We start from the raw sequence: 27,340 nt of genomic DNA on the forward strand, positions 1-27,340 counted from the left end.
GGCGCGTTTTTATTGTTTCCTTTTTAAGCACTTCTTTTGGCTGCTCATTGCGGTTTCTTCGGCAGTTAATTCTCGATTTATGATTAGTTACTATTAGTGAGTCACCAAAAGCACGGCTGGTATTCGAATCGGCAATTCATAACCGGCTGTTCCTGCGCTTATATCCCAGCTGTTTTCGGCTCTCCGTGGGAGCGAGCACGAGTAGGGAGCAGAGAGCGAAAAACCCATTTCAACCACCGCACAGTGAGGTACGATTACTATTTATTAGAAAGTTGTCAAAATTTGTCTAAATACGTTTAGACCGCAGATGTAAACTAAGCCAAAGAAATCGTAAGCACAAAATAATAATGAAAAATTTAACAATTTTATATAAATCAAGGAAATGTGACTAATTGCTTTCAAAACCATTAACTTAAATGCAATTGCGACCACTGTGCACCGCGAAATTCGTTTTCATTGCGGGAGAGCGAATGAGAGAGAGAGCGAGCGACAGCCGTTTAAATTGCCATATATTTCCCATATAAAAGCACCGCTGCTTCGTGTTTTCATTGCCTTTTAAAAAAATCTCGAACAAAATATGACAAGAAAACATCGGATGAATCGCCGGGCAGGAAAATCACGGTTTCCACTGAAAAACTACTGATAGTTATCAGATATCCGAAATATATGTATATTCAATCGAAACGAGAACCAAATTCCCGAAAAAAACGCGAATCGGAGTAAATACAAGTTTACTTCTGCTGGTAAATAGAAGAAAAACTTGTACCTAAAACAATGAAAAACTCACGTGTCAAATATTTAACAAATTGTTTTCGCTAATACATGGGCAAGCCCATTCCCATTTGCGTGTGTGAGATTTGCTAGTTCAAATCTAGTTGATTTTTTTTAGTGGCAGCTTTGTTATGTGCAAGATATACATAGATATTTACATATGTATTGTGTGTGTGTGTGTATTTATTTGCAGCGTTGTTGTTGTTGCTGTTTTTTTTTTAATTGAAGCCGCGCCAAAAGTAATTAAATAATAACGATGGCAAGCGCTTGTTTGTGTGTAAAGTGCAGCAAGAATGGTGAAAAATCGAACATCAACACGCTTTTAAAAATGCATGTATTATGTATGTGTATATATCGGGACGTCACTGTGTGCGTGTGGGTGGTGGCAGCGACGCCGGCAGAGGCAGCGATTGCAGTTGCCAGCACGCATCCAAGAAGAAGAAGAATAAGAAGGGAATCGAATGCACGATGGGAAGGGGGCCGGGCAGGGGGTAGGAAGAAAAGGAAAACAAAAGCAACAAACTCCAACTTCTGCATCTGCTTCTTCGTTCTCTCCTCCTTCGGCGCACCACTCACTCACACCCCACCCACTCTCTCAATGTGTGTATGTGGGTGTTTGCATTTGCATGGCATTTCTGGCATGCAACTTCTGTGTGTGTGTGTGTGCGTATATTTATGGAAGTTTTGTGCCTATAGGCGAGAGCAAGAGAGAGAGAGAAGATCGGGGAACTACTATTTATTATTATCCAAGCTCCCAAAAATCGAAATTTTTGCAACAAATGGAGTTAGACTTGTGTTTTATTTGTAAAAAATCAATGAAGTGACATTCTCATTTCCGATTGTAATCCAATAAGATCCAATTGGTATGAATTGCTTCCGTAACTTCCAACTTGACGATCTTATGGGTTCCAAACTACACGAAGAAGGGGGAAATGGGGATGAAATTCGTTTTTAAAATTCCTATTTAAAAATATATTGGATCCAAAAATACATTATCAGTGGAGAATAGCTCTGAAATGAGTTTCCAATGCCCGAATTCCACTTCTAAGATCTAAAGCGATAAACAAGACATTGCTAAGCAATCCAAATTCTCATAATTCAAATGAGAGCCCAAAAATAACGAACGAAATGTTCGAAAAATAATTATGCATTTCAAAAATATCTGGTGGGTATTTTTGCAATAAACTGAGAATAAAATTCTTTGGTAAAAAAACAAACTTTGGTAAAGTCTAAACAAACCGTAAAGTTAAAACCTATCTCATCCAAACGGTTGGATAACTGAAAGCCATTTGATAAGATAAACGATTTTATGTACAAAAACACTGAACTATGGAAATATTTCCTTATCAGTCGTTCGGCTCTGGATGAAAGTCTTACTCCAGCAGTTGATGATAACTGATATGCACAATTGAAAATGTGCTATCACTAAGGGCTATGACGTAGCTGAAAATGTTAGTGGACCGACCATTAGTAAGGTAATCCATCAATATTCCATGTATTCCATGATGTCGACCATTTCCTAACCCATTTAAATGGCCATTGAGTGATTAAGTGTTTTTGTTTATTTTTTCTTCGATTTCTGCTTTCGCCTCAAAATAACTTACAAATTTTTGCCGTTTCGGGCCATAAAAACGATGTAAAATTTAATATGGCATATAGGGCGAGACAATGTTGCCTGTTGTCTGGTTATTGTTATTATTATGTTTGTTTACACGTGGGAAACGGAAATTGGCGAGGGAAAAAAACGGAGGACAGCAAAAAGTTGCCGCCGTTTCACTTTCGGCTCACCACCACCGGTCTCCACTTGCCCCACCAAAGTGGTTAAAATTTACAAATAACAAAGGGAAAAAGTCGAGGAATCTTAAGAAATGCGGCCAGCGTTGTGTTTTACACAATTAATTCCACGTAATTAAGCCTTTACGAAGCTTATGACTTTACTGTCTGATCTTCCCTTTTCGCCCTCTCTCTCTCACTCTCTCACACCTTCTCTGTCTTATTGTTTTTCGTTTTATTTTCCCTTCTATCGCCCGTTCCATTTCCAATTGTTGCCATACAAGTTCCGCTTCCAATTGGATTACGACCACAATTTGTCTGCGGGCCAAACACCAATTAGAATCGCGCGAGATATGGAATTGTGCGGGCGCCTATAGCTATAGCTCCCTACCGATATCTGAATGCCCTTTATTTTTAAAGCACACATTTCAAGAATTGTAATGCATTTATGTTTTAAACATTCAGTGCTTAATATATATTTCCTCCTATGATAGTTTTTTCCTTGCTTAAGAAGGGTAATTTCCATTTCGCTTAGTGCTCCATCTATAAAACCCGCGACTTTCTCCATAATTATAATCATTTGCAGGGAAATTCGAACAAAAAATCGCTTACATGTAACAGCCAAATGCCATTTCTCATTAGATGCCCCCCACGACGATTTCACGATGATTGCCACTGAGCAAACATCAATTGCTGGACAAAGCCAATCGATGACTTCGGCACGAAAAAAGGAGGGGATATGGGGTTGGGGGAGTCAAGAGGGACTCCATATCGGCCATTAAACCCACACTTTTCCAATATTGTCATTGGCCACTGGCATGTCATTCAACCCACCCTATTTCACTTTATTTTCACCCGGCGACTTTTCCTTTCTGCTCGCAATTATCAGCCGCAAACTATTGGGATTTTCGCAAGAAAAGTCTTTCCTTTTCAGTTGTCTTTTCTATCGTTCTTCTAAATTAAAAAAAAAAATTGAAAATTAACTGCATTATATAAACCTAATTTAAGTCTTTAAAATTCCTCAATGTTTTAGTTTAGTTTTGAGCTCTTAGTTAACATTGTAAGTGTAACTTTTATGCAGTTCATTTCATAGTTTTTAATTATATTTATTATTTTTTATTTTAGTTCCATGTTTTCTTTTACTTGTACTACATATTTGCCCTCGCACCGCAATATTTGTTTGCATATTTTCTAGTTTTTGGATCTTGCTTCGTTCGCATTGTACCCATTTCACTTTTGGTTATGGACTTAAATTTAAGCGAAGTCGCGCTTAGTTGTATTTGCATTTGTTGTTTTGAATTTTTGGTTTTGTTTTTCGTGTTGTGTGTGTTTTTTTTCAAGGCAACAAAGCGATGACTTCATCTTCTCTGCCCACATTTTTGTTGTTGCCACACAATGTGTGTGCGTGCGTTGGTGTAAATATACCCTTTATAGAGAGTATTTAGAGTTTTTGAGTTTGGACGCGCTCGGGAGAAAGCATTAAACCAATAAACCAAACCAAGATCCAAGATAAGAAAACCAAACCAAGCCAATATAAGTTCTGGAATATTTGGACTTAGATTGCAGATTCAAGTAACACCTAACACAAACGGTTACGACCGTTTGAAAAATGTTTTTTCCTAATTTTCTGGCCAAATTCTACCTACATATATTCCAAACATCTATCTATACTTCAACCACTAGCTTACCACCAAAAAGAACAAAAAAAATCGTTAAAAAGAAGTTCTAAATAAAGAAAGATTTTTAGAACGTCGTCAGAAAATAAGAGTAATACGTATATCCTCCGCTAGGTGGCGCTCGTCGGTATTCAAGAACGGACTACTCTTTATTTGCTACCCTGTAAGATATTCGGAATAGAGTATAGGCCAACTTTTTTAAAGGTTTCTTTGACCGCGGCCAAGAACAAGCACTCTGTTCTCTATTCTGGATGGTAAATGTTCATTCCGTTTTCAGGGTATTTGCATTTCGGTAACACTCAGCTGAATTACATTGCTTTGTTGTGTTGCTGCACACCCCCGAAGAGTTGATGATAATGACGAGGAAGTGTTGGCCTTGTTTGTTTTTGTGACTGATGTGTGTCACTTGCCACTATCATCATTATCGTCATTAGGCGCACGCCAAAGACATTGTGGCAGTGCAGTCAATATGCAAAGTGTTGAGTAACCTTCAACACAGTCCACATCACTGGCGCATTATGATCATCATCGTGGACGTCAGACTGCCTGTCATCGGTTGGTTGACCACTGTCAATAATCACACTGAGAGAAAATCCTGTAGCGTAGACGTGTTCTGGTAAATTAGAATTTGAATATCGTATCGCCATCGTGATCGGGTCAGCATTATCGTAATGCAACATTATTTAGTGGGCATTGTCGAAAAGTGTGGAAATGTTATCTTCTGTGCATTTCTTTTTCTTCCAGTGCATGGGCGACCACGAACTTTGCGACATCAAATTGATTATTTCGATGCCCTTCTTTGTCGCTCTTTTATCCACAATTTCTCCCTTTTCTTTCCACGCTATCTTTCCTGCTCGTTGGCTTTGTTTTATTATTCATGTCCAGGCCGGAAATGTTTCGTTTTCGAGTCGCACTCACCAGACCAACCCCAATACCATAAACTATATGGGTACCACGGACCGGACCACAGACCGTATAGACCATGCCCTCGCCCACTTTTGGCCACTTTCCCAGTGTTTTTAGTTTTTGTGTTCGGCTGGCGTTCTCTTTTGGGGTCAGCAAACAAAACTCGCACCCGTTGTTTGCTTTGTTCTATATGTGTATATACTCTCTGGAGTGTTTTTGGCCAAGTTTTGTTGGCCTGGTCGAGTCGGAAACAGGTTGTGCGGATCTCTGTCGGCCGAACAAAAAAAAATAAAAAATAACATTGCAGATAGTCTCTGCTTCCGTGAATTTCAGTGGATTTTGCTATGATTTATACCCGATTACCGTGATTTTTTGTAGATCTTCGCATGATATACAGTATTACGGGTTTCCGAGAATTTATACGGAATTTTGGGTGCGTCTTGATCTGAAGTTACGAGAAGTCACTGAATTATGTACTGGAAACTGACCACACATGTACGATTAGTCAGCCGAGATTCATAATCATATTAAATGTTTAAAAATGTTATAAACAACTCCGATGAATACTCTCACCGCCTTTGTTGCATTGTTACTAATCAGTTGTATTAAATTCCACTGGAGGTCTGTAATGAATTTTATAAATATCAATCTCAGTAGTCAATAACAAGTTACTTATTGAGGGAATAAGTAATGAACTCTTGAAATATAATTCGTTTCAATTGCATTGTGTACATTTCTATTTGTTGGTGAACAAGTTTTTCGTTAAAATTCAGTGCGATCCCCACGAAAATGTGCATATTTTTAATAGGTAGTCAGTTATCTGATATCCTTTCCCTAGTTTACTCTAATAGTTCAAGGAGTGGCTACACTCCGAGAACTGGGGCATTCACTAGCAGCTGAAAAAGTTCACAACTGGGCTTTACTGTGTTGCAATATCCATTAATAGTTAATTCATAAATTGCCCAAGCTAATTACTCTCGCATTTATTCAGCAACTTAACAACACTTAACATTTCGTTGCCTAATTCGTTGCCTATTGAAACTTTTTTGACAACGTTTTTTGAATTTCTTTCAGCAGCTGCCTAAGCGATGCAAAATGTGACAGGCGGCAGCAGCAGTAGCAGCAACTGCCTCATCAAAGGTTACGCCGCAATAGCCCCAGCTAAATATTAAACAAAAACGGAAACAAGAGTTTAAGGCCATGAACTAAACGGCTGAGCTGTAAAATGCAAAGTAATTCAAATTTAAACTAGCTAGGACATGAACCGCAAGCAACTGTACATTCGAGACACCAACCGCAAAGCACAAACCTTTTGAAAAGGGCAGCAGCAATAACAAAACCACCACAAAGGTTGATAAGGGAAACCGCGCGTAAACTACAAACAAAATAAACAAATTAGGAGAAGGATAGAAAGGCGGAAGATAGACAAGTGTTAGGGCAAACAGCAAAAGGCAGGTTTTTGGCATTGGCTTAGCGGGGACAAGAACCAACCAGTACATCAACCAATTAGGCGTTTAGCAATTGAAGAAGACGTGCTGCAACAAATAGCTCAACGATCAGGCTGAGGAGAGTGACAGACTGAAACGAAGGCAGTTCGCCTGGATCAACGGAATGCCAGGCACGGCGGGCAGTGCGGCGGGCGTTGGGATGGGCGCCCTGATCAACAGTGCCGGCAGCAGCGCCAGTAGCGTCATGGGCATCGGCATGGGCAGAGCAGCTGCTACGGGAGCAGGAGCACCAGGCAGTTCGGGATCTGGAGCAGAGGCTTCTGCCGGTACTTTAATCGCCCAGAGCACGGCGGGAACGAGCGCCGCCAGCAGCGGAACCATGCCCTGGGACAACAATGGAACCCTGCGATCGATCAATCCCGGCGACTGGTCCATCGAACAGAGCCTCGGGCCACATCACCTGTACTTTCAGCTCGGCTGGGCCTTTCTCTTCCTAGCCTTTTTGGCTCCCCACGGTCCCTACGGCGCCCTGTGGATGCGGGCTATGCTGCTCATTGGCTGCCTGATGATGGGCATGCATGGCTACTTGGTGGCCTTTGCAAAGGACGTCATCCTGTGGTCGGGCATGGGACTTTTTGTCAACTTCATCTATCTCGTCGTGGTGCTGTGCCGGCTGAGGCCTGTGCGATTCGAGCAGGAAATCGAAGCGGTAAGTGATATATGTACATATGTATGTGTACCAAACCTTCAATCACGTTTACAATCATACCCTAGAACAATAATAATAATAAAATAAAAAGTCTCTTTAAGTTAGAGCAGTACTATAGCATCTTAATGAGTTAGGAATTCCTGTTTTATATTGCAATTATAAATGAAAACTTAGGGACTTGCTGAAGAATGACCTCAATAAACGTCTTTAAATAAATCCATATTTTAAATTTAAATTAATTTTTCCAAAGCCGAGAAGTAGGCAACCAGTGTTAAAGAACTAAGAAAAAGAATCATTTAAATTTTACACATTGATTGGATATTTTTATTGATTTATTTTTTTTGTGTTTTTGTTTGTTTTTGTGCTTTTTTGGTTTTTGATTTTGTTTCTTTTGTTGTTGTTTTTTTGTTTGTTTTAATATAAATTACATTCACTTAACATCCGCACTTAAAACAGAGAAAAACATAGTTTTCGGTGGATTAATAAATAACAGAAGAAAATTAATGAATGAGAAAAAAAAAATAGTATAATTAATTATCAATAGGCTATTAATTAACTTCTTGTAAATTATTGGCTATCAACTATAGGCTAAATGTGCTGTGGTTTGCGGGTTGGGGTTTTGTTTTGGGAGTTTTGGGCTGAGTTTATCACAGGAAATCAGATTGGAAAGGTCGCCGCAAAGAAGGCGTCCTTGGGAGAAATTAAATATTTTCGTGCATGGGCGTATGGGTGTGTGGGGGTGTGGGGGTGTATGGGTGTTTGGGGCGGAGGAAGGGGGCCGGATGGAGGAGGACCAGTTCGAAAACTCAAGTGTTCAATAAGCCATATAGATTTTGAGACATTTATCGAACATGGAAATACAGTAGTAGTAATGTGTGTATGCGTGGTTATGTGGTGGGAACCTAAATCTATAAATTCTTCACTTCGGGCTTGCCTTAGCTAAGGCGTATTTTCGATGCCAGAAAATACAGCTGCAGGCAGGTGGTCAGCATGACCGTCATATTGCCAATGGCGATGGTCATGTGGATGCGCCGGAATCCCTTGTGGATGCGCTGATAGTGCGGGCAGTCGACGAGGTCGCCCTGGACGAGGCTGCCCACCTCCTGGCCACTGCCGATTGCATCCTCGATCCTGTACTTCTCGTGCATCAGCTGGAGCATCGGTGGCACCAGGTACAGGCGCACCACCACCTCAATTCCCGCCGCCAGGGCCAGCGATCCCATCTGGATGCCCGCCGATGTCGTCCATCCGCTGAGGAAATACTTGGCATACACCACCAGCATCGTCAGACTGAGCATGGCGTTCAGGGCGAAGTAGCGCGGGAAGAGGATCTGCTGGCACTGCCCGAAAACGTGGCGGGGCAGAGAGAAATACAGCGAGAGTCCTGCAAGGATGTGCAAAAAATTAGATTCGCTCGTAAACGGTTTTTACTGCCCAACGATTCTACAAAATGTAATTACGATTTTTAACGGACTGGCGCACAAATGAAGCGAGTGTTGATTGGCTTAAAGAAATGTATTATTACAGTTGATCTTGGCAATGGAACCAGTGATCAGTGACCATTATATGCTGAAACCATGACGAACTGATGGCTAGTTATGGCTAGACCATCTTCGCAGTACTGTTCGCTGAGGTGAGTCAATGAATTTCCTGAATGGCAATGCATTATGTGCTTCATCTGGGAAACAATGAATGTTTGGGATGCTCATGTGTGATCCCTGAAGATCAGAACAGTCCTGCGCTATGGGGACACTTACCCGAGACAAATGTCATCCAGATCTGAGACCCAAAGTGGGTGGCAAAGGCGCCCAGGAAGACCAAGGCCGCCATAACTCCGCCCGTTGCTGTTCTCGTCGATGCTGCTGTTGCAGACGCAGCTGCGTTCTCCGCTGCTGCTTCTGTTGCTACTGTTGTCGTTGGGTCGATGAGGTCGCGTCCCACAGTCATCAGCACAAAGGCCAAGATGCAAACAGCTATCAAGTGTGCTGGCTGTGTCGTACGCGTCAGAATTCTGCAATGGGAGAGCGAGCAATGTGTTCGTCAAATAGTACGAATTTAAATTTAGAAGTTGGCATTACTTTAATGAAGTTTCAATGTTGGAAAAGTAGCAGATTATCGGCATTTGATCGAAATGTATCGAATTGATCGTACAGTATCGATTATTATCGATCACGGATCAAAACTGGGGTTCTGTAAACATATTAATATATGTACATATGTACATATGTGTGTTTCTGTCTCAAGGCCATGTTATCTGCTTTTTTTTGATTCAAGTGCTTTCGTGACGCTTTCGGTTCAATTCTTGTTGTGAACTTATAACTTATAAATGCAATAGCTACGCAAATGACGTTGGTCCAAATTCCGCGGGAAAATGGGCTATGGGCTACCCACGTGGCCCTCATGTCTGATTAGATTAGATTTGCGGCGAACTTTTGCACCGATTGCGATCGTGCGAATTCGCCGTCTCCCTCTCCCACACGTTATGGCTATCTCTTTCTCTTCGTGTCTACGCATTCGTTGCGTCTCCGTCTCCCCACCCCTTTCTAGGCTGGCATTTTGCATATCCGTCTGTTACGTTTTTATGTCTTTTTTGCACACTTTTTTCGCCGTTCGTTTTTGTTTTTGTCGCGCGGCGAATAGAGCCCAAGTGGCGTACGTGCGCAAACGCATGCAACCGAATATTGTATATTATCGCCGCCCCCCACCATTCCCCTCTCTCTGTTGCTCTCGAGGGGACCAGAACTAAAAGCCAGAAATTGGCAATCTCTACGCGGTATTCATAGCGAAAAGCGTGGATAATGCAGCTTTGCACTTGCACTTGGGGCGAATTCAGTGGAATCAGCTGGCGACCAGCTGATAAAACGGTGAAACGCGGCGAACGCAGCTGATTCATGGACAGGGGCTGAAGAGAAGACAGCAAGTGCATACAGTTGCAGTCAACATATTAGGCCAGCCATAAATGTACAATGCAAATATTGATTTAATTCATTTGTTCAAACTTGCCACTAAATAACTCAATAGACAGCAAAATACAGCACTTTTAAATCAATGTCTTCCTTGCATCCTACAGTTTTTCCCCGGACTGTACGCACGCGAAGGCTCTTCCCGATGACGTACGACCCGGATCGCACTTTGCACTCCAGCAGGTGGTTGCTACGAGAGCGGGTGATTCAGGGGGTCTTAGGGAACTCTATTGACTTGTCGTCATAGCGCCCCACTGACCGCAAGATAACGACCGTTTCTAGACACACCCCCGCGCCACCCGAGTTTGACTTATCGCTTGACATTGAGTCAGCATTACGGTCAAGGCGAATATCACTAGATCGTATTTTTAGATTCACGCACTTGTCGTTAGTAATGCGGCCTAGAGGCCCAAATCCCCGTGAATCAGCGACAGAAATTGGGGCTTACGTTTACTGAGGTTAGGAAAGGGGTTCTTCTGGAGGTTCCCGTCACCTACACACATACATATATGGCTATGCAATTTGAATTGTTCCACTTCTTGGGGTTCCACTGTGGCGATCGATATCGTGCAGGTCACGAGTTTGGCGTCTGCTGCCAGGCATTATCAATGGGGTGCTAACAATCTGCTTAATGGACTTCGTTGTATGTCGCTATGTGGCCAAAGCTGCTCAAATCAGTTTAGTAGCTGTGACATTTTGGTTACATATATTGTTAAACTTAGTCATACTTATGTTAAGAAGCCACTTTAGTGTGCTAATAGACCAACGACAGACGTTTCTTGTGTCTGCTGTTTGCATAACGGTTGTACGCACTAGACAACAGCAGACGGTGGAAAAATCCGACGCCTATATTTGCATTTATAAATGTCAATATAGGGGCGTGATCAGCATGATCCGCAGCCGTGACAATGAACTGATAAGAGCTGATAGTGCAGCCAGCATTGAGCATTTCCTTCGTCAGCTGATGAATTTATTATTGGTACATATTTAGTGACAGGGGGCGTGCAATATGCCGACCAATGACCGCTACAAAACAACGAATATGATATTTACAGACTAATTTTACTTCGGGAAACTCAATCTTCTCGCGTAATTATTTACTTCATTTTTCTATTTTTAGAAGTATGCAAATACTTTGTGATTAAAAGTACAAAATATTCGCCGTCAACGGAGTAAAACTACCAATAGTTAATTGGATTCTTAACTGAGTTGTTAACAGAACCAATGGAATAATAGAAACTGCACTAAGAGTCAAAAACCTAAGTATATTTTTTCAAAAACAGCACTAACCAAATGTTGCGTTAAATATTTTTAAGTGACTTAAGTGACAGTATGCGAATATATTAGAAAGTTTCAACGGAACTCTAGCTCTTAAATTTTTAGCAGGTAATTATTGAAATGAGACAACTTAGGAGTCCAGTTGAAAGATGATGGATGTGCTTTAGGGGGCATAATGGAGGGAGACTCACGTGTACAGGCGACTGGCCTGCAGCTTGGCCACCAGGCAGGTGATTCGCTCGGACACCTGTCTAGTCATCTGGGTGCCGATGGCCAGGGCGTCGTCCATCGACGGCTCCATGGAGCTCAGCTTGCGCTGCTGTTGAGCCTTCAGCGCGGCGGCGGGCGTGCTGGTGGTCAAGGACTCCTCCTCCTGCAACTCCATCTCCTTGAGCATCTGCTGCTGCTGCTCCTGCTGCAGCTTGCGAAAACGTGGGCAGAATCGCAGCAGGTCGCTTCTGGGTGTGGGGGCCGGTGAGATGACCTTTGGACTGGTTGTCACATCCGCCGACGGCGACGATTTCAAAACGGTTTCGGTAACGCCGCTATCCTCGCTATCGCTGCCGGTGACCGACGAGGAGGAGGAGGAGGAGTCGCCACTGGCGCTGCTGCTTAGCTCGAGTTCCTCGAGGAACTGCTGTTCCCTCTGCAGATCTCTCCGCTGCTGCTCCTTCTTCTCGCGCTTCTTCAGCGTGTACTTGACACTCTTCACCGCCTTCGATGGCATCCCACAGGCCATGTAGCGCTCGATCTGCTGCTCGTTGTTTTTCTCCACGATCCCTGAATTGTGGCACATCTTTGCATTGGTTTCTGCGGCTCCTCTTTGAATTGGTAATCCTCTTTAGATGCTCTGTATTCTTTTTGGCACTCTTCTTTGTCTCGCTTCGCACAGCAAAAAAATGTATTGGGGTTACTTAACTTTCCGTTTGGCTATATGTATTTTGGATATTGGGTTTGGGATTTTTCTACACCGCGCTTTCGGATCGGCTTGTGAATTTTGACTGCGATTTTAACGTGGGGTTGGGTTAATTTCTGGGGTGGGTTATTTTTTTTTGGATTCCGGGGGGACCAAGTGCGACACGCGGCGCGTTGAGGTGTGCGATTTTGAATGGGAAGTCGCCGCTGCCATTAGCTTTTATATATACCGCCGACAACGCCAGTTCTTGCGCCGACGGCGCTGCCCGCTCTGCTTCCGCTCTCTTCGGACGCGGCGAACGCTCCGCTCTCTTCGGGATCTACATTTTGCACTCCGATCGAATCGGCGGAGCTGATGCAACAGTGGGCCCAATGGCGGTGCCCAGTGGGCTGCCCAGTAGTCCAGATCACCATGATCGCGCAAAGTTCTTATCCGCAAAGTGCATTTGTCTGCATAACCGTAAAAGTCAAACACTTGGATAGATGGCTATATTCCTATATCGTATAGAATCTGCAATCTGCAATCTACACAATCATTTCGAAACCATATATTTGAATACTACCAATACTGGCATGCATATTTCCAACGCTTGGAAATGAAAATCAGACAATTGAGCAGATCTATGATCCATAGATCTATGTCACTGCAATCCATATAGTTATCTTAATATAATATGTATGATGTTTTAACTATCGTATACAAATGAAGCCATATATTCAGACAATCAATCGTAAGTCGTATGATTTAAAATGGAACCGAATAGATAAGATTAGTCAATTGGTCTACGATTATTGGCATTGCTATATAAATTGAGCAAAACAATAGACTCAATTCCAGTTTCCTTTAAATCAATTTGAAATTTTTTGGTTTTTTTTAACATTCGTGTTAACCCACTTAAGCCGGACTGCTGAGCCCACTGTGCGATGCATTTAAACTGGATTATCCCAAAAGAGCGGCCGATGGGAGGCTGGGCTTCAGCTGGGGATCTCTTAAATCCCGCGAGGTTCTTAAGAGAGCCGCCGCCTTATCACCAGCAAGTCTCAATTAATGGTGGCTGTCACGCTGCGATCGTTTGGCATTATATGCCGCCTTATAAGCACCTGACAAATGGATGCCACATGTGAATAGTTAGTGGCCCAACCTTCAGACGTTTATTTTTTCGCCAGAAACTTTCCAACAATGTTGCGCCGAAAAAGTGTGGAATCCACAGCGGGATGCAAATGCCGTGAATTCCTGCGACGTCACCAGCGTTCGAGCAATCCCCGCCTAATGCACACACATGCACACATCCATATACACTTTGGATCCACCGATTCTGGTTTATCACCAGTGAGTCGTCGGTTTAAATTCGGCGAATTGCTTTCGATCACTTGCGTCGTGGGGATCGTTCTTATTTCGATTATTTCGGAGAAACTCCCCAACGGATATTCAATATTCTGTTACCCATTCGGGGGAAAAACTTTTCCGGGCGCCGGATCTTGTGGGTATTAGACACATTTGCCACTGACGAAAGACATCTGCAAGAAATCACAGGTGAATCATATGGAAAAGAACACGCTCAGATCACTCGATGAATATAATTTACAAAGCAATGATTAAACTAAACGGTAGTTGAGCAAGTAACTAACTAGCTAGCCATACATGCAAACAAAATGCATTTACAATTTGATAGTAGATCGTAGCCGCAACCCAATTCGAAATGCTAATGATAACGAATATCTGGTTGGGTGAATCACCCAGTGCTTCAGTGGGGCTCGGCGAGGATCGCCTCCAAGCCAGATCAGATTAAAGTCCCCCACTGAAACTGACCACTTCTTGCGATGTGCGGCAAATCTTTCGCCCAAATAATGCGCAAAAAAATGAAAGCCCACGCAAAACGTGCTGGCAAAAAATAGAATAAACGAACTGTTTACTCGATTAAAGGTCACTTGATTAAGCTGGGCGCGTAAAGACTAATCATGGCCAATCAGCGGACCGGACCCTGGCAGTATCCCCGATCCACCCCAGCACCCTGCGATAAATCCGCAGAGCCGCGATTCTTGAGAGCCACGATGAGTGGGCAAGAAATCACGGCCAGTGCACGATGTCCGGCCAAATTGGGTGACCAAAAGCGGATTTAATGGCAGTATTTGTATGCACCGCAAGGAGGCGATCGGCCAAAAACGATCGGAGGAGGGATCTACGTCCGGCCAGACAAATCGAAGCGGATCGAAATGGTTGGTGGGAGTGCGACTGGGATTTGAACCGCAATTAGATAATGAGCAGTTTGTGGGCAGCCATCGAACGGCGATCGACGCGATCGGCCATGCCAGGAATCGAATATAGAAAGTACTCTCCATGTACATCTTATCGATTCGAGGAGATCCCCTTGTCATGTGCCGCACGTTCCGCGAGTTGGCGGCTCCAAAGAAAAATTAAAAATAATAATATTATTAATGAATGAATCGAATCTTCAAGTCGAAAATCTGCAAATGGCAGTCAATCGATCAATCAGTCAGTCGAACAAATCAAGCAATCCAAAACAAGAGGGTAACCATTTACCAAGAATGTTGGAACATATGATCGTTTAATGGGTCCAAATATTCCTTAACCTTTTTTCTATCCATTAAAGTTGAAGCTAAACCATAAATTAGCCAGTCTGTACTTTAGCAAAGCAATGAAAATGTTGATATAATAAGGTGTTCCCTTAAAGCTAACATATAATTTAAATTCCTTGCAGTTGTAACCCCAAAGAGATACATCATTGTGATAATATATATATTTTACTTCCACTAAATCAATCACCAAATAATTTGTGATATGTGGACTGGTTAATGATATAACGATTAGGAGAACTATTCATAGAATTTGGACATTAACTAGCTTATAAATTATTTTAGACCACGTGGCACGGAATGCCATAAACAATACGAAATTTACGAATCCAGTTGGTATTCATTAAATCTCAACAGTAAATTTATTATACATCAATGTTTCTCATGATGAATAGCAATGTGATGTAAATATAATTGGTAGCGATGAAGACGAGGATGAAGATTAGCTATTAAATTGTCTATGGGAGTCTTATAATAACCATTTGTATTTGGGAATACCTAAAGTTTTCGATAATCATCAAGGTTGAAGACATCGTCAATCGCCAAGCTGCTTTGCTTTACCATCATTTCATCATTATTCATCATTTTTCGTTGAAAATTTGTTGGTATCTTCTTTTCACTCGATTAGTGTTTATAGTTTTGCCGGTTTGCTGGTGTTTTTCATCGGACGGCAGGGGTACGTGGGCCAAGTCTGGTTCGTTATTCCCAGCTGGCGTTGTGGCAAATTCCACTCCGTTTTACATCCAATGCGGACGTGCCGGCCGGCTTTCGCGTCATATGGGCCAGCAAATGCGGACGGATGAAAGGTGGCCGAAAACGAGCGGGTCGGGGGATCCATTAGACGGCTAGGGGGCAGTCGGTGATGTTTTTCTTTCTGCACCTGACGCACACCGAGCGTTTATGCCGAAGAGAGGAACTTGGAGAGCCGTCGAACGACATCTGCGTCAGCATCAGCTGTCCCATGTGCCATTGATCCGACAGAAGAGGGCGAAGTGGTCAACACACCCACACCACCCTCCTCCGCCCCCCAGTACCGCCTCCTTTTCCACACCCACCCACGCGCCTTCACTCAATCATTGTCCGAAGTGCGGCGTAATCCCTTAGTGGAATAAACAAAAACAGCGACCCACGTGAGCGGCCTAAGCAGATCCAGATATAAGGGGTACTGGGTGCCGCCACGCCCATCGCCCACCGCCTTCCTTCCTGGAGTCACATGAGTCACCTAAATTACCCGGGAAATGAGACGCAGATCACTGACAGCTCAATTAGCACTGAAAATGGCGGGGAAATCAAAGCAAAGTGAAGCAAAGAAATACTTTGCTTTTCACGATGTTCATGGGTACTGTTATGTGGTTAAGCGATTCTAACTCTAAAATATGTTTGTATATATTTTATATGTTATATTTGTTTTTCAAGATGTTTGAATGTTATTACTACATTTTTGTAGACTTACCTGGAACATTTCAAAAGTAAACAAACGTTTGAAAATATAATTAAGTGTGCATCATACCCTAAATAGGTTATCAACATTTCAGTCGCAGCTGAAAATGCCCAATTTTGGTATTTCACCATTTGCACGGCGATTCTAACGGTTGACGGCCGTGATAAGCGACCAGAAAGGGGCGGAAAACTTCCAGAGAGTGGGAGAGAAAACTCCGCTGCAGTTTAGTCGGTGTTATCAGCAGCAGTTGCTTGTTGACGGCAATCGATTCAGATTCTGATTCTGATTCCAATACTGTTTACCAGCCCCATTGTTCACACAACGCCGTCGTGTGCAGCGATCGACATTTGTTTGCTTTTTTTTTTTGTTTCAACTGCCCACTGTTGCCGACTGCCCGTTACTTCTGCGACTCTCTTAAAGTCGAAGAGGTAGCGAAGGAAGAGAGCCTCTCTTTGGGGGCTTATCATCAGGTTCAATGGCTCTCGTATGCGAATGAATGCTTTCCCACCGATCTTCATCGCTCTCTCTCTATGATCTATATGCGCATTTGGGCAGGTCAGTTCGGAGGGAATAAGAGGCGAAAAAGACATAAAACAGAGCCATAAAACCGACGATCGATCGAGTGGGGAAATAATTAAACCCGATCAGCGATAATTAAACCGCATAAGTGTCCCCATAATGGATCGATCGATCGATCGTCATCCGCGGCATGCCCCATGGGAATTCTTCGCAATTAAGAGGCTGCGATCGAAGAATGTTCTTCGCGGTGATCTTTGGCTCGGTGGGCAGATTAAGACAATCAGTTGGTGGTAGAATTCCAGAAGAATTCCTCCAGTTGTTAGGCGTAATGAAATTATTAATAAACTGCTCATGCAGATTCCGCCATTAGAATAGAATAATATAATATTTATGTTTAATTTGCGATTTATTAGCTATTGCCCTAATTACTTGATTAATGCTTTTATAAGTATTTTACTAAGTTAAACTAAGTTAATGTTTATGAACATTCTTTAGATAACACATTGATTTTTAACAATATAGCACGCACGGTTGTGTTATTATGGCCCATTCCGGAAAACGAAAACGCTGGATTGATCCTTTTGTTAAGTGATCAATTGATCAATTCATCTTTTACCGGATAAACTCATTCAGGGCTTCAGGCCCAGTGAATCCTTTTTGGCCATTAGTCAATTGAATCTGCCTCGGGAGGCGACTGTTCCGATCTCATTCAGAGATTGGCCAAAGTAGAGCATTATCTCTGGCCGACGATCGTTCGCAAATTGCTCCGTTTCGGTTTTAATACTTATGTGTACTTTTTTTTTGGAATTCTTCGCTTTCATTGATTTCAATTTGCAAATTGCGAGCGGTACAGCGGAATGGTGCTTTGTTTCCCACAGCAAAGGAATAACGACCCCATCCCCGTTCCCATATTCCCATTCGACGGCAGTCCATCATGTATATGTGGCTGTCCAGCCGGCAGTTCATCATCATCACCGCTTATCTGCGGCATCTGTGCACAGAGAGAAATTCTTGGGAATTGGACGCACGCTTGTGCAATAAATGGTCTAAAAGATATGAAGTTACTTTGATGTATAGAGTTTACAACCTACCCATAAAGGATTAAACCTATATCTTTAAAGATGGTCAACCGAATGGAATTATTATAATTCAAATTGCTTGCCTGCTGGTCAGCTGATCCATTGAGCTGATTTGATTGGCATTTTAGTTGATGGGATCATTTTTTCTCAGCGTATCCGTATCTGTGCCTGCTACTCTTCGTTCTCAGCGCCTGTGTGGATTTGGATTTCATTTGTAATGCTTTTTGTGGCTCTCTGAGCTGCGCTTGGTGCTTGGTGGTGGTGCTCAGTGGTTCAGTGGCTCGGTGGTTTGGTGATTCGGTGGCTCTGTGGCTCTGTGGAGACTGGCCTACGTGACTCGGGAATCCGCGGCAATGTCCGACGACCGACTGGCGACCGGCAACTGTTGCAAACCGAAACGATTCGCTGGATCCGCTGGATTCGCCAGCAAAACCAGCCCCGGATCACAATTTGTCCGACGCCCGGGCAAGCCTCTTGATTATGTTATTTATTTATTTAGCCATGCTCGTTAATGTTTAATGTTATTGCCGCGCGTCGCCTCGGTATGAAAAAATTAAGCGACGAAATCCCATCAAAATAAAACCGCATTCGCATTCGGGCCACTTTGAAAGTCCTTTCTGTGAAGTCGACTTCGTTGGACCCTGACCAAAAACTTATTGTTAAGTTATTATTTGTGGTTAATCAAATGGTAACCGAAATGAAAAGCTATAATAACATAAAATACCTACATCCAATTGAAGAAGTATAGAATATCTTTATATTTATGCAGTATTATTGCTAAAGCATTTGCAACTCAAAAAATGTCTACGATATGTTTTATCCAAGAACCTATATACCTTTCAGATAGGGTTGAGGAAAATTGAAAACTGCTGGCGTTTCATGTTGCGAGCTGCAATACGACCACCTCCGATGTTGCAGTTGTGAGTGCTGCTACTGCCCCGTTCGATGGAAGCCCACCTGTGGAGCAGAGCGGGATCGGGGCTAGAGCCGGCCAAGCTGGCACGTCTAACGGCTGCGTCAGCAAAACGCACGATATTTTGCATGGCAACAAGTTAAAGTTGTCGTGGTGTGTGGCTGTTGCTACCACGAGTCTTACATTTTGGCCATGTGATCGCTGGCTTGGCTCTTCGATCTCGAGAGGGTTGGGAACGGGGTGGCGTGGGGTGGGGTGGTGTGATCCCCAAAAACTGGTCGCAGCACAATCTAGCTGACAAAAAGCTCATCCACGCCCACGCTACGTAAGTACACGGAAAGAAAACAGTCGCAAATGAAGTAGATGTTCTTTTTATTTTTTTTGAGAAACCTACATAAATATATGAATTTCCTGACTTTGGGTTTTTAAACTAAACGAAAGAACAAGTTCCTTTGAAGTCCTTAGCAGCGGTCGTTTCTCGCAGTGTAGCCTCATTTAAATGAAAACAGAGAACTTGGTGGGAAAAGGGGGCGTGCTCTTGTCGTACTTGACGCAATGCAAAGCAGTTAACACTCTCGATTTGCGATAATATTTGCCTATTTCAGTTGCTTGTTTGTTTGACTTTCAGTGCTGAGTGTAACAACATCTACTTGGCAACAGCGATTGTTGTCCTACTGATCTCCATGTGAGTCTTTTGGCCAAGAAAATAGGAAGTTTGCGTTACTTTGGTGCAGCTTTTATTTGCCCACCCACTGTACTTTATTGGGCACACGTACATGGACACGTTAACTGGGTAATATGTATTATGTGGCCATCAGTTTAGAACCCATCGATGCATGAGTAGAATACGTGGAAAGTTTTCAGAGAAACCTTCAGTTTATTTTATCATGAATTAAGTACAAATATAAACATGCTTTCTATGTAAATAATACATTGTTTTTATCAAGTAAAAGCTATTAATCATTTTTCAGTAAATATTTATTGAACTGCGCAAGTTATGTTTAATGAACGTATATATTTTTAATGGGCGTCATTGAATGAATATCGAGATAAGACTCATCAGCAAGCAAATTTGTAATAAATAGATACCAGGAGCGAACAACGCTAAATAAAATTACTTTAAAGTTAAAATATACATTATACATTATTATATATATTATATGTATACAGTAAATACATTATTAAACGTAAATATGCAAATAAATACATCTAATTGATCTGTAGCTGTCGCCATAACCATTAACTTTATCGACTCCATTTGCAGGTGTACCTGGCACTTTTCCAGCCGCTGCACGTGACGCGCCACCAGTTCAAGAAGGTGCTCAACTGCATGAAGGTGATACGTGCCCTGAAGTACCAGGAGGTCTACGCCCAGGAGAAGGTCACCAAGGTCGACAGCCTGTCGCTGGTGCTGAGCGGCAAGTGAGTGCCTAAAGGAGTGACTTCCGCCTTTGGCTAATATGGCTAATACCGATGCTCTTTTATCCACAGACTGGTGGTGTCGCAGCATCAGCGCGCCCTGCACATTGTGTTTCCCCATCAGTTCCTAGACTCGCCGGAATGGTTTGGCGTCTCGACCGATGACTACTTTCAGGTGGGTGTGCTTCGTCAGCAGCTCTACTGACTCATTAACCAATCTGCGTACTTTTGTTCCACCACGACAGGTCTCCATCATGGCCATGGAGGAGTCGCGCGTGCTGATCTGGCATCGCGACAAGCTCAAACTGTCAATTATGGCCGAGCCCTTCTTGCAGACCGTCTTCGATCACATTCTGGGCCGGGATGTGGTCAAGAAGCTGATGCAGGTCACCCAGGTTAGTGCCGTCATATGTGTTCTTTCATCAAGAACTTCAATTTGATAGTCCATTATTACAAGGTATTATTTATAAACAAGTCTTTGGTAATCGCTATGCCCTTTCGATTCTAGGTGAGCGAGTCGATAGCCAGCAATGGCTTCCTGCCCTCTGGTGGATATGCTGAGGATGCGGAGGACAAGCCCATGTTGATACTCAAGAAGAGTGTGGATGTGGGACACGGACTGACGGCTCTGATCAACCGGCAGCTACAGGGTGAGTGCAGACCCCTTGACCCTTGACCCGGTCGGCTCCCTTAGCCATCTAAACACTTCTAACCTAGTCCTGTACAGCGGCGGTTAACAAAATAGTAGCAACGCATTAAACCATCTAGATTTCTGTCAATTGTTCAACCATTTTTCAAATGGCTTGACAGGCGCAAATTAATATTACTTCAGATTCCAAACAATTGTATTTGTAGCGTTCTAACATTAACTTAATTAAAACAAATGATCTTCAAAAGCAAACATCCAAATTTGTATAACCTTTTTAACTGATTATTATGTACGTTGGTAGTCTTTAAAGTCATAATCACCAATTAAATGATTGAACCATTTCATTGCCTTGTTCTGTAAATATTAAATATAAAATACAGAAATGTGCTATTCAAATAGTGTTGTTAGGATTTTTAATCTGTACTCCCAGTATTATTTTAGTGACCGCTGCTGTGGTTAGCTCTTCCCCACGCTTTCATTAACATTCTTGATGTTTGGGGCTCTTGATTTCTCCACTTCGACTTTGTGTGTCTCCCTCCCCTTTGTCGCTATCACTCTCTCTCTCTATCTATCTCTGTTTGCACGCTTTCTGCATGGCGAAACAACATAACTTTACTTAAATGAAGCCCGTAACTTATAGTTTAACTTATGATTTTCCATTTTCGTTTGTATTATATTTCCTGCGTATATTTTGTGCATTTTTGATTTTTTTGTTTCGTTTTCTTTTACCTGTTCTACGCCAAAACTCTAATTTTAGACGAGCATGTTCCTTTACTCGGTCGCACGTACAAACAACAAGAACAACTACTACTACTGCAAGAACAACTAGAACAACAACGCGTACAAGAAGCAACAACCAGCGCCAACAACATCGAGCAAAGTGCAATCTGAATTTATGCAACCGCCCGCTGCTGCTCAACTTGCCACGAACAGAAATCAGAGCACCCATCCGTCCCTTCACCTTTGACCTGCACAAGAACTACCAGAAAAACAACCCCACCCACACATGCAAACAGCCATCAGTCATCAGTCAGTCATCAATCATGCGCAGCCACACCAACAGCAACATCACGATCATCAGAAAAGCGAAAAGAGCTGTCGAAGAAATCTGGAAGCTATCCATCTAAATCCGCATCCTAAGTTCCATATATAATAATCTCATCTTTAGCATAGCAACTAGCACTAGCTAAACAAGCATCTAACACATCTAATCGTTCTAATAGCCAACTTTGTATTACCCCACAACTGCAAACAATTAGCCAGAGACTTGAGTTTTGTCTAAAGTAATTGATTTGGGAAACATAAACTTTTCGTCCCAGCGGAAATGTACTAAAACACCGTGTTTAGAAGGCTTTAGGAGCTTGGAGAAGTTACTAAAGAAGTTTACAGACGTAAAAATGATTCGCCATTTCCCCTGATACCCCTTTTTAGGATGGTTATTCAAACACATAAGTAGTCTTTTATCAAACGGAGGAAAAAAGCTTATATATATTTGTAAAGTAAGGACTAAAATCTAGAAAACCGGCAGAACTGCCTAAAATGTTTTGTAGTTTCACCTGACAACTCTATTTAGCAGCGTAGAGAAAAACACAACATAGTAGACCGTCATTAAAAACAAAAAAAACAAGAAAGATCTTGGCGCGCTAAAACTATTTAATTAAGCCCGTACCAATATACTTGTACCCCATAAAGATAAAGAAACCAATTATTTCACAAAGGAAACACAAAAACAAGTAGGAAACTTACTTACATGGCAACACTGCTGAATTCAATATGCTCCCCGAATCCTTCGCAAAAACTATCGTTAACTGCAGTCAAACCAGTTGTAAAAATTGTTATTTATTTTGACTGATCATGGTTGTATGTTGAGTTGTAGTCAGACAAGACACTTGATTGCACATGAATTAGTTTCAGTTTGAGTGGGGTTTTCAATTGAACACGATCAGAAAGCCAACCAAGGTTTAAATTTGAAATTAATTGATCGTGGTTTTGAGTTTGAATTGGAATTAGTAATATTTGATATATCACGCAGTATACAAACATTTTATATTAGTTGAAGTGGTTGAGTATTAGTTCTATAAACGACTTTACACTCGTGTAATAAAGGAAACCTTTGTAGACGCAGACTATTTTCCAAGAACCTATTATAAGTATTCACAAGCATAATGACTAGCATACAAACTGGTTCGATTGCAGCTCTTCAGCTTCAATTACCGATTCCAGATCTCAAGAGCGATCAGTCTAGTGACAGGTGACATAGGTAATAAATGAACTTTTCCGCTGGGCCAGGAGTTTTCAGCGCTTTATTTGATTAAATTCTGATTTCTTACCGCTTGGCATTTACTGGAAATTTACTGTGCTGGCACATCCATCAAGTCTCTAAATCTTCCATTAACACATTATTATTTTTTGTATTTCTATATGCATACGTATTTTTCGTTGATTCGTTGATTGATTTGCATACAAATTGAGCTTGAAGAAAGCGTGAAAACTAATTAGAATTAATATCGAATAATATTTGATAACGTTAAGCAATACATAGCCTAAGTTGTTGTACATACGCTATATATATTTGCTGTACATAATCCCGAGTGCCCTCAAATCCGAGAAGCCCCTAATCAAATACTCTACTCCCCCAAGAAAGTGTAATAAACGTAGTGGAATCAATGTGAATGTAAACAAGCCAAAAACCGAAAGCTAATAAAAAAACACATAATCAAGATGAAGTACTGCAGATTAATCCAATAGTCGATCCACTGGCGAGTTTCGTTTTAAGGGGCATAGGCACGCGCTCAGCCATCATTGACATCATTAAAGGCATTTATATGTTTTTTATTTTAATTCGCATTATTTGGCCTGCCGCCACGAGGAAAACAAAACAATATTTGTTATTTAATTAAACAATTTGGCTGTTGTCGCGATCGCCGCGTGCTGATTGCGATCGATTTAGCTTGTATAGGCTATGGAATTGTGCAGGGCATCGTGCATTCATCGATGATCCGATCGGCTTTGCAAGCAATCATTAAATACGGAAAACCAAAATTGCAGCATGCATGTCCATAAACTCACACACAAAGTGCAGCCGACGACAGTACGCACATGCCACGCCCCTCCGCCCGGCCACGCCCCTGCCCGAGCACTTCCGCCCATTTGCAATACCTGTTTACTGGCGTTTTGAATTGCAGCTCATGGGAATATGTAACTGAGTACGGATACCCTAGTTTTTTTTTCTTACTACTGGGTAAACGTTTCGATCCAAAGATGATATTGGAGTTTGTAACTCCTATACTTTTTTCTGAGGAAATATACTTTTGTAGGGCTCTAGAGTTTTGTTTATCATCACCAGCGGCGATTGACTCGCCAAAGTAAAGAGGGAATCTAAAAATACTTGCAATTTGATTAGAGCGTCTAAAAATGGCATTCGATTCCAATTAGATGGCAGGCGCTATATCTGCTTTAGAAATATAGTATATACTCACTAGATCAATATTTAATCACGTGATGGATGGATGTATCACAATCAAAGTTGTTTCTGTGTTACATTTATTCATGTGATCGATTTTCTCACCCCTATAAGCTAACCACGTTTTTCTACTGATTTTCCACGATCAACAACAAGTTTATATCTATGTTTGATTTGTGATGAAATTTATGTATTTGATTTTCTATTTTTTCGGTGACTATAATTTTGTTGTATGTCTAACGTAAACGTTCCAAACCAAAACTCCATCATAAACGTTAATCAACTACAACAAAACTACAACAACAACACCACCAATCAAATCCAACAACCACCATGAAACAGCCCTGCCTAGGATATCGAAGTATTACGATTGCGGTAAGTCTAACGTCCTACAGGGAAATGGATCTTAAGTTTCGGTCACCGAAACCACAAATGCCCTTGCAGACCGATGGCTAATGATTTTGTAGTCCGAATATTGCCTAATCATTGAAAGAAATTTCTAAATAGCGAATCAGCTTTCTATTATGGAGTTCTCCATGAACTATAAGTCACCAATTGATGTACCTTAAAGCTGGCAAAGTCAATTGAAGTTTTTCAAAAACTGCACTATAGCTTTCTTCTAGACATCAACGTTACCTTTTTGTAAAGATTTATGAGTCTGCCTTTTCACAATTACAGATAAAACCCCATAGACAATTTAGAACTGAGAAATATTTTTTGATAATAGTCCGATTGCACTTTCAACTACATACGGAAAGAAAACCCCATCCCCTCTGCAAGGGTCTAAGATGTAGACCCTAATATCTAGAAACAACAACAGCAGCCCACTGTGTATGTATGCTAGCCTGTGTGTGTCCCCGTCTCTTTCTCTGTGTACACAACTATCTCTCTCAGTTGGTGTTCAAATTTATGTAGTGTGACCGTTCGTGTGCCTGCTTTTAGATTGTGCATGCAAAAGTTTTTAAATTGTTATTTCCATTGCCTTGGGTAAGCAAAACGTATTTGTAAAGTGTTTCCCAAATTTGGGAAATTTAGTCTCCGCCTCTTCATCCTTTTATCATCCAAAGACTTCAAAAAAATATATAAATATCGTCTTCTCTTTCTTCCCTCTTATTTCACTTGCACCTCTTAGCTGGGGATCCGAATTCTTGGCGCCTTGGAAGGATCGATGAAACGGATCACGAAACGGCCGTTTGAGAGGGATCCAGATGAAATGTTTAGACTTGTGTTTTTGAGTATTATTAGGTGTATATTTTAGGCAATACTGAGGAACGAAAGCTGAGGAAGTCCGACAGAAAGGATCTGCGGAACCTGAGTGCCATGAGCTGGTATACAGAATTATTTATACATACATATATATACTATATGAAGGAAATAACAATTTGGCTATGGGTATTCTTCTATTATAGACTCGGGCATTACTTAAGATTATCCTGTCCTTAAATTCGGTTTGTGACAATGAAAAAACAAGAACGTCACACGATAATATTAAAGCCAAAATTGTTCTTAAGTATATTATTCGGCATACAGAAATTGTACTAATTTTATATTTTTAAATGAGTAGCCAAATGATAAAATCGTTACTGAATTGGATTTATTAAGGTCACTCGAGCACTCGAGAAGAATACGCCTAAGAAAGTGAATGGAAATATACATATGTATATGTATACAAGAATTATACATTAATTAAAACTAGAATAGTTGCAAATTGTATTACGCTAAAACTACGGATTAGACGAATGACAAACCAAAACGAGAATTAGAAGGAAAACAACTGAATGAGATGTTTAAATATTAAATGGAGAAAGATGTATTTTTTTATTACCCTACATTTAAGAGATTATAGCCGAAAGAAATCGGAGAAAGCCCAAAAGCATTAAGTGTGAAATATGCAGAATCTAAATAGACGATATGTACATGACTATACATATATGTATGGGAAGTTAACGAAAATATGTTTGTGGCTCCCCGCTAGATGCAAAGTTAGAGAACATTCCATCGTTGATTAAACCTTTCAAGACCTATAGCAATCACTACAACTTTACATACAGTTCCCGCCTAAATTGTCACCTCAATCATCAACTTCCTGTGAAAGGATTCGCAAGCGAAATGCTGGTTAGTCGAATGAAGTGTTCAGTTAGTTTACCCATAGACCTTTGATAGTCCTTGTTGCTTTTGTATCTATGTGCCTGAATTCATGCATGTGCATCAATCAAAAAAGTTAAATATTATGAAAGCCCAAAGGTTAATTTTGTTAAACCATGAACATTAGCTAGGTATAACAATAACGCAACCAACCAGCATAAGTACGAACGCCTACGAAAACCATAGTATATCCAAAATATTAAACACTGGACCTATCCGAGAAACAAAAAGAAAGAAACCAACTTAAAAAACTGTAACCCCCGCTCATGGAGGTTTCAATCTTATATTCTCGACCTATTTAAGCCGTTTATTTTATAAATAGAGCAGGAATTTGGTTTTACACCCACAGTATTTCCCCCTAAATTAAAGCGCATTGTATTGTATCGATCCCAACGTTTGTCTCATGTTAGTTAATGATTAGAAACAACAGATCCCCAGATCGACATAGATCATACACACAACTACAACCAAACCAAACCGAACTAAACCAAACCAAAACAAATAGTTCAATGTATTTCGTACCTTTGAGCATAATTAAAAATAAAGTAAAATGGAAATGGTATAAAAACAAACTTAACATAGTACTATTATTGACATTGTGCAAAAATGCGTTGATTCTTTGACGGATCTATTTCTGAAAATAAGGTAAGTTAATGGAAGATTCAAGTTATATTTCTC

At 41.4% G+C, this 27,340-nt stretch overlaps 2 protein-coding genes across 8 annotated transcripts; one reads left to right on the forward strand and one right to left on the reverse strand.

Moving 5' to 3' along the window:
* LOC117148311 (blood vessel epicardial substance) lies at nt 1-27,217 on the forward strand. 5 transcript variants are annotated; one of them, XM_033315640.1, is made up of 8 exons: nt 515-743; nt 6,201-7,283; nt 20,251-20,408; nt 20,478-20,580; nt 20,651-20,800; nt 20,914-21,055; nt 24,860-24,892; nt 25,650-27,217. In XM_033315640.1, the coding sequence occupies exons 2-8, from the start codon at nt 6,738-6,740 to the stop codon at nt 25,712-25,714; spliced, it is 1,197 nt and encodes a 398-aa protein (XP_033171531.1). In that variant the 5' UTR covers nt 515-743; nt 6,201-6,737; the 3' UTR covers nt 25,715-27,217. The 5 variants fall into 5 exon arrangements, with proteins under 5 accessions (XP_033171530.1, XP_033171529.1, XP_033171531.1 ...); XM_033315639.1 differs by lacking the exons at nt 515-743; nt 24,860-24,892; nt 25,650-27,217 and adding exons at nt 1-248; nt 21,812-22,046; XM_033315638.1 differs by lacking the exons at nt 515-743; nt 24,860-24,892; nt 25,650-27,217 and adding exons at nt 1-248; nt 21,812-22,046 and having other exon boundaries at nt 6,204-7,283.
* On the reverse strand, nt 7,856-12,645 carry LOC117148310. Of its 3 annotated transcripts, XR_004459892.1 has the most exons (4): nt 11,716-12,645; nt 9,041-9,294; nt 8,744-8,961; nt 8,575-8,667 (listed from the first exon to the last, which is right to left on the reverse strand). XR_004459892.1 is itself a non-coding variant. In XM_033315633.1 (3 exons), the coding sequence occupies exons 1-3, from the start codon at nt 12,318-12,320 to the stop codon at nt 8,219-8,221; spliced, it is 1,308 nt and encodes a 435-aa protein (XP_033171524.1). In that variant the 5' UTR covers nt 12,321-12,644; the 3' UTR covers nt 7,856-8,218. The 3 variants fall into 3 exon arrangements, 2 of the variants coding, with proteins under 2 accessions (XP_033171524.1, XP_033171525.1); XM_033315633.1 differs by lacking the exon at nt 8,744-8,961 and having other exon boundaries at nt 7,856-8,667; nt 11,716-12,644; XM_033315634.1 differs by having other exon boundaries at nt 8,581-8,961.
* Nucleotides 27,218-27,340: the final 123 nt, after the last annotated feature.

This window comes from Drosophila mauritiana, chromosome X (assembly GCF_004382145.1).
Source record: "Drosophila mauritiana strain mau12 chromosome X, ASM438214v1, whole genome shotgun sequence".
NCBI classification, from domain to species: domain Eukaryota; kingdom Metazoa; phylum Arthropoda; class Insecta; order Diptera; family Drosophilidae; genus Drosophila; species Drosophila mauritiana.

What these genes read in the sequence shown, in the direction of transcription:
- LOC117148311 (XM_033315639.1), top strand. Translation starts at nt 6,738, where the DNA reads ATGCCAGGCACGGCGGGCAGTGCGGCGGGCGTTGGGATGGGCGCCCTG. An exon ending in TCGCTGGTGCTGAGCGGCAA is followed by an intron (nt 20,409 to 20,477) that starts GTGAGTGCCTAA and finishes TTTTATCCACAG; the next exon opens with ACTGGTGGTGTCGCAGCATC. An exon ending in GATCAACCGGCAGCTACAGG is followed by an intron (nt 21,056 to 21,811) that starts GTGAGTGCAGAC and finishes CTCTAATTTTAG; the next exon opens with ACGAGCATGTTCCTTTACTC.
- LOC117148310 (XM_033315633.1), bottom strand. Translation starts at nt 12,320, where the DNA reads ATGTGCCACAATTCAGGGATCGTGGAGAAAAACAACGAGCAGCAGATC. An exon ending in CAGGCCAGTCGCCTGTACAC is followed by an intron (nt 9,295 to 11,715) that starts GTGAGTCTCCCT and finishes CTCCCATTGCAG; the next exon opens with AATTCTGACGCGTACGACAC. An exon ending in CTGGATGACATTTGTCTCGG is followed by an intron (nt 8,668 to 9,040) that starts GTAAGTGTCCCC and finishes ACATCCTTGCAG; the next exon opens with GACTCTCGCTGTATTTCTCT.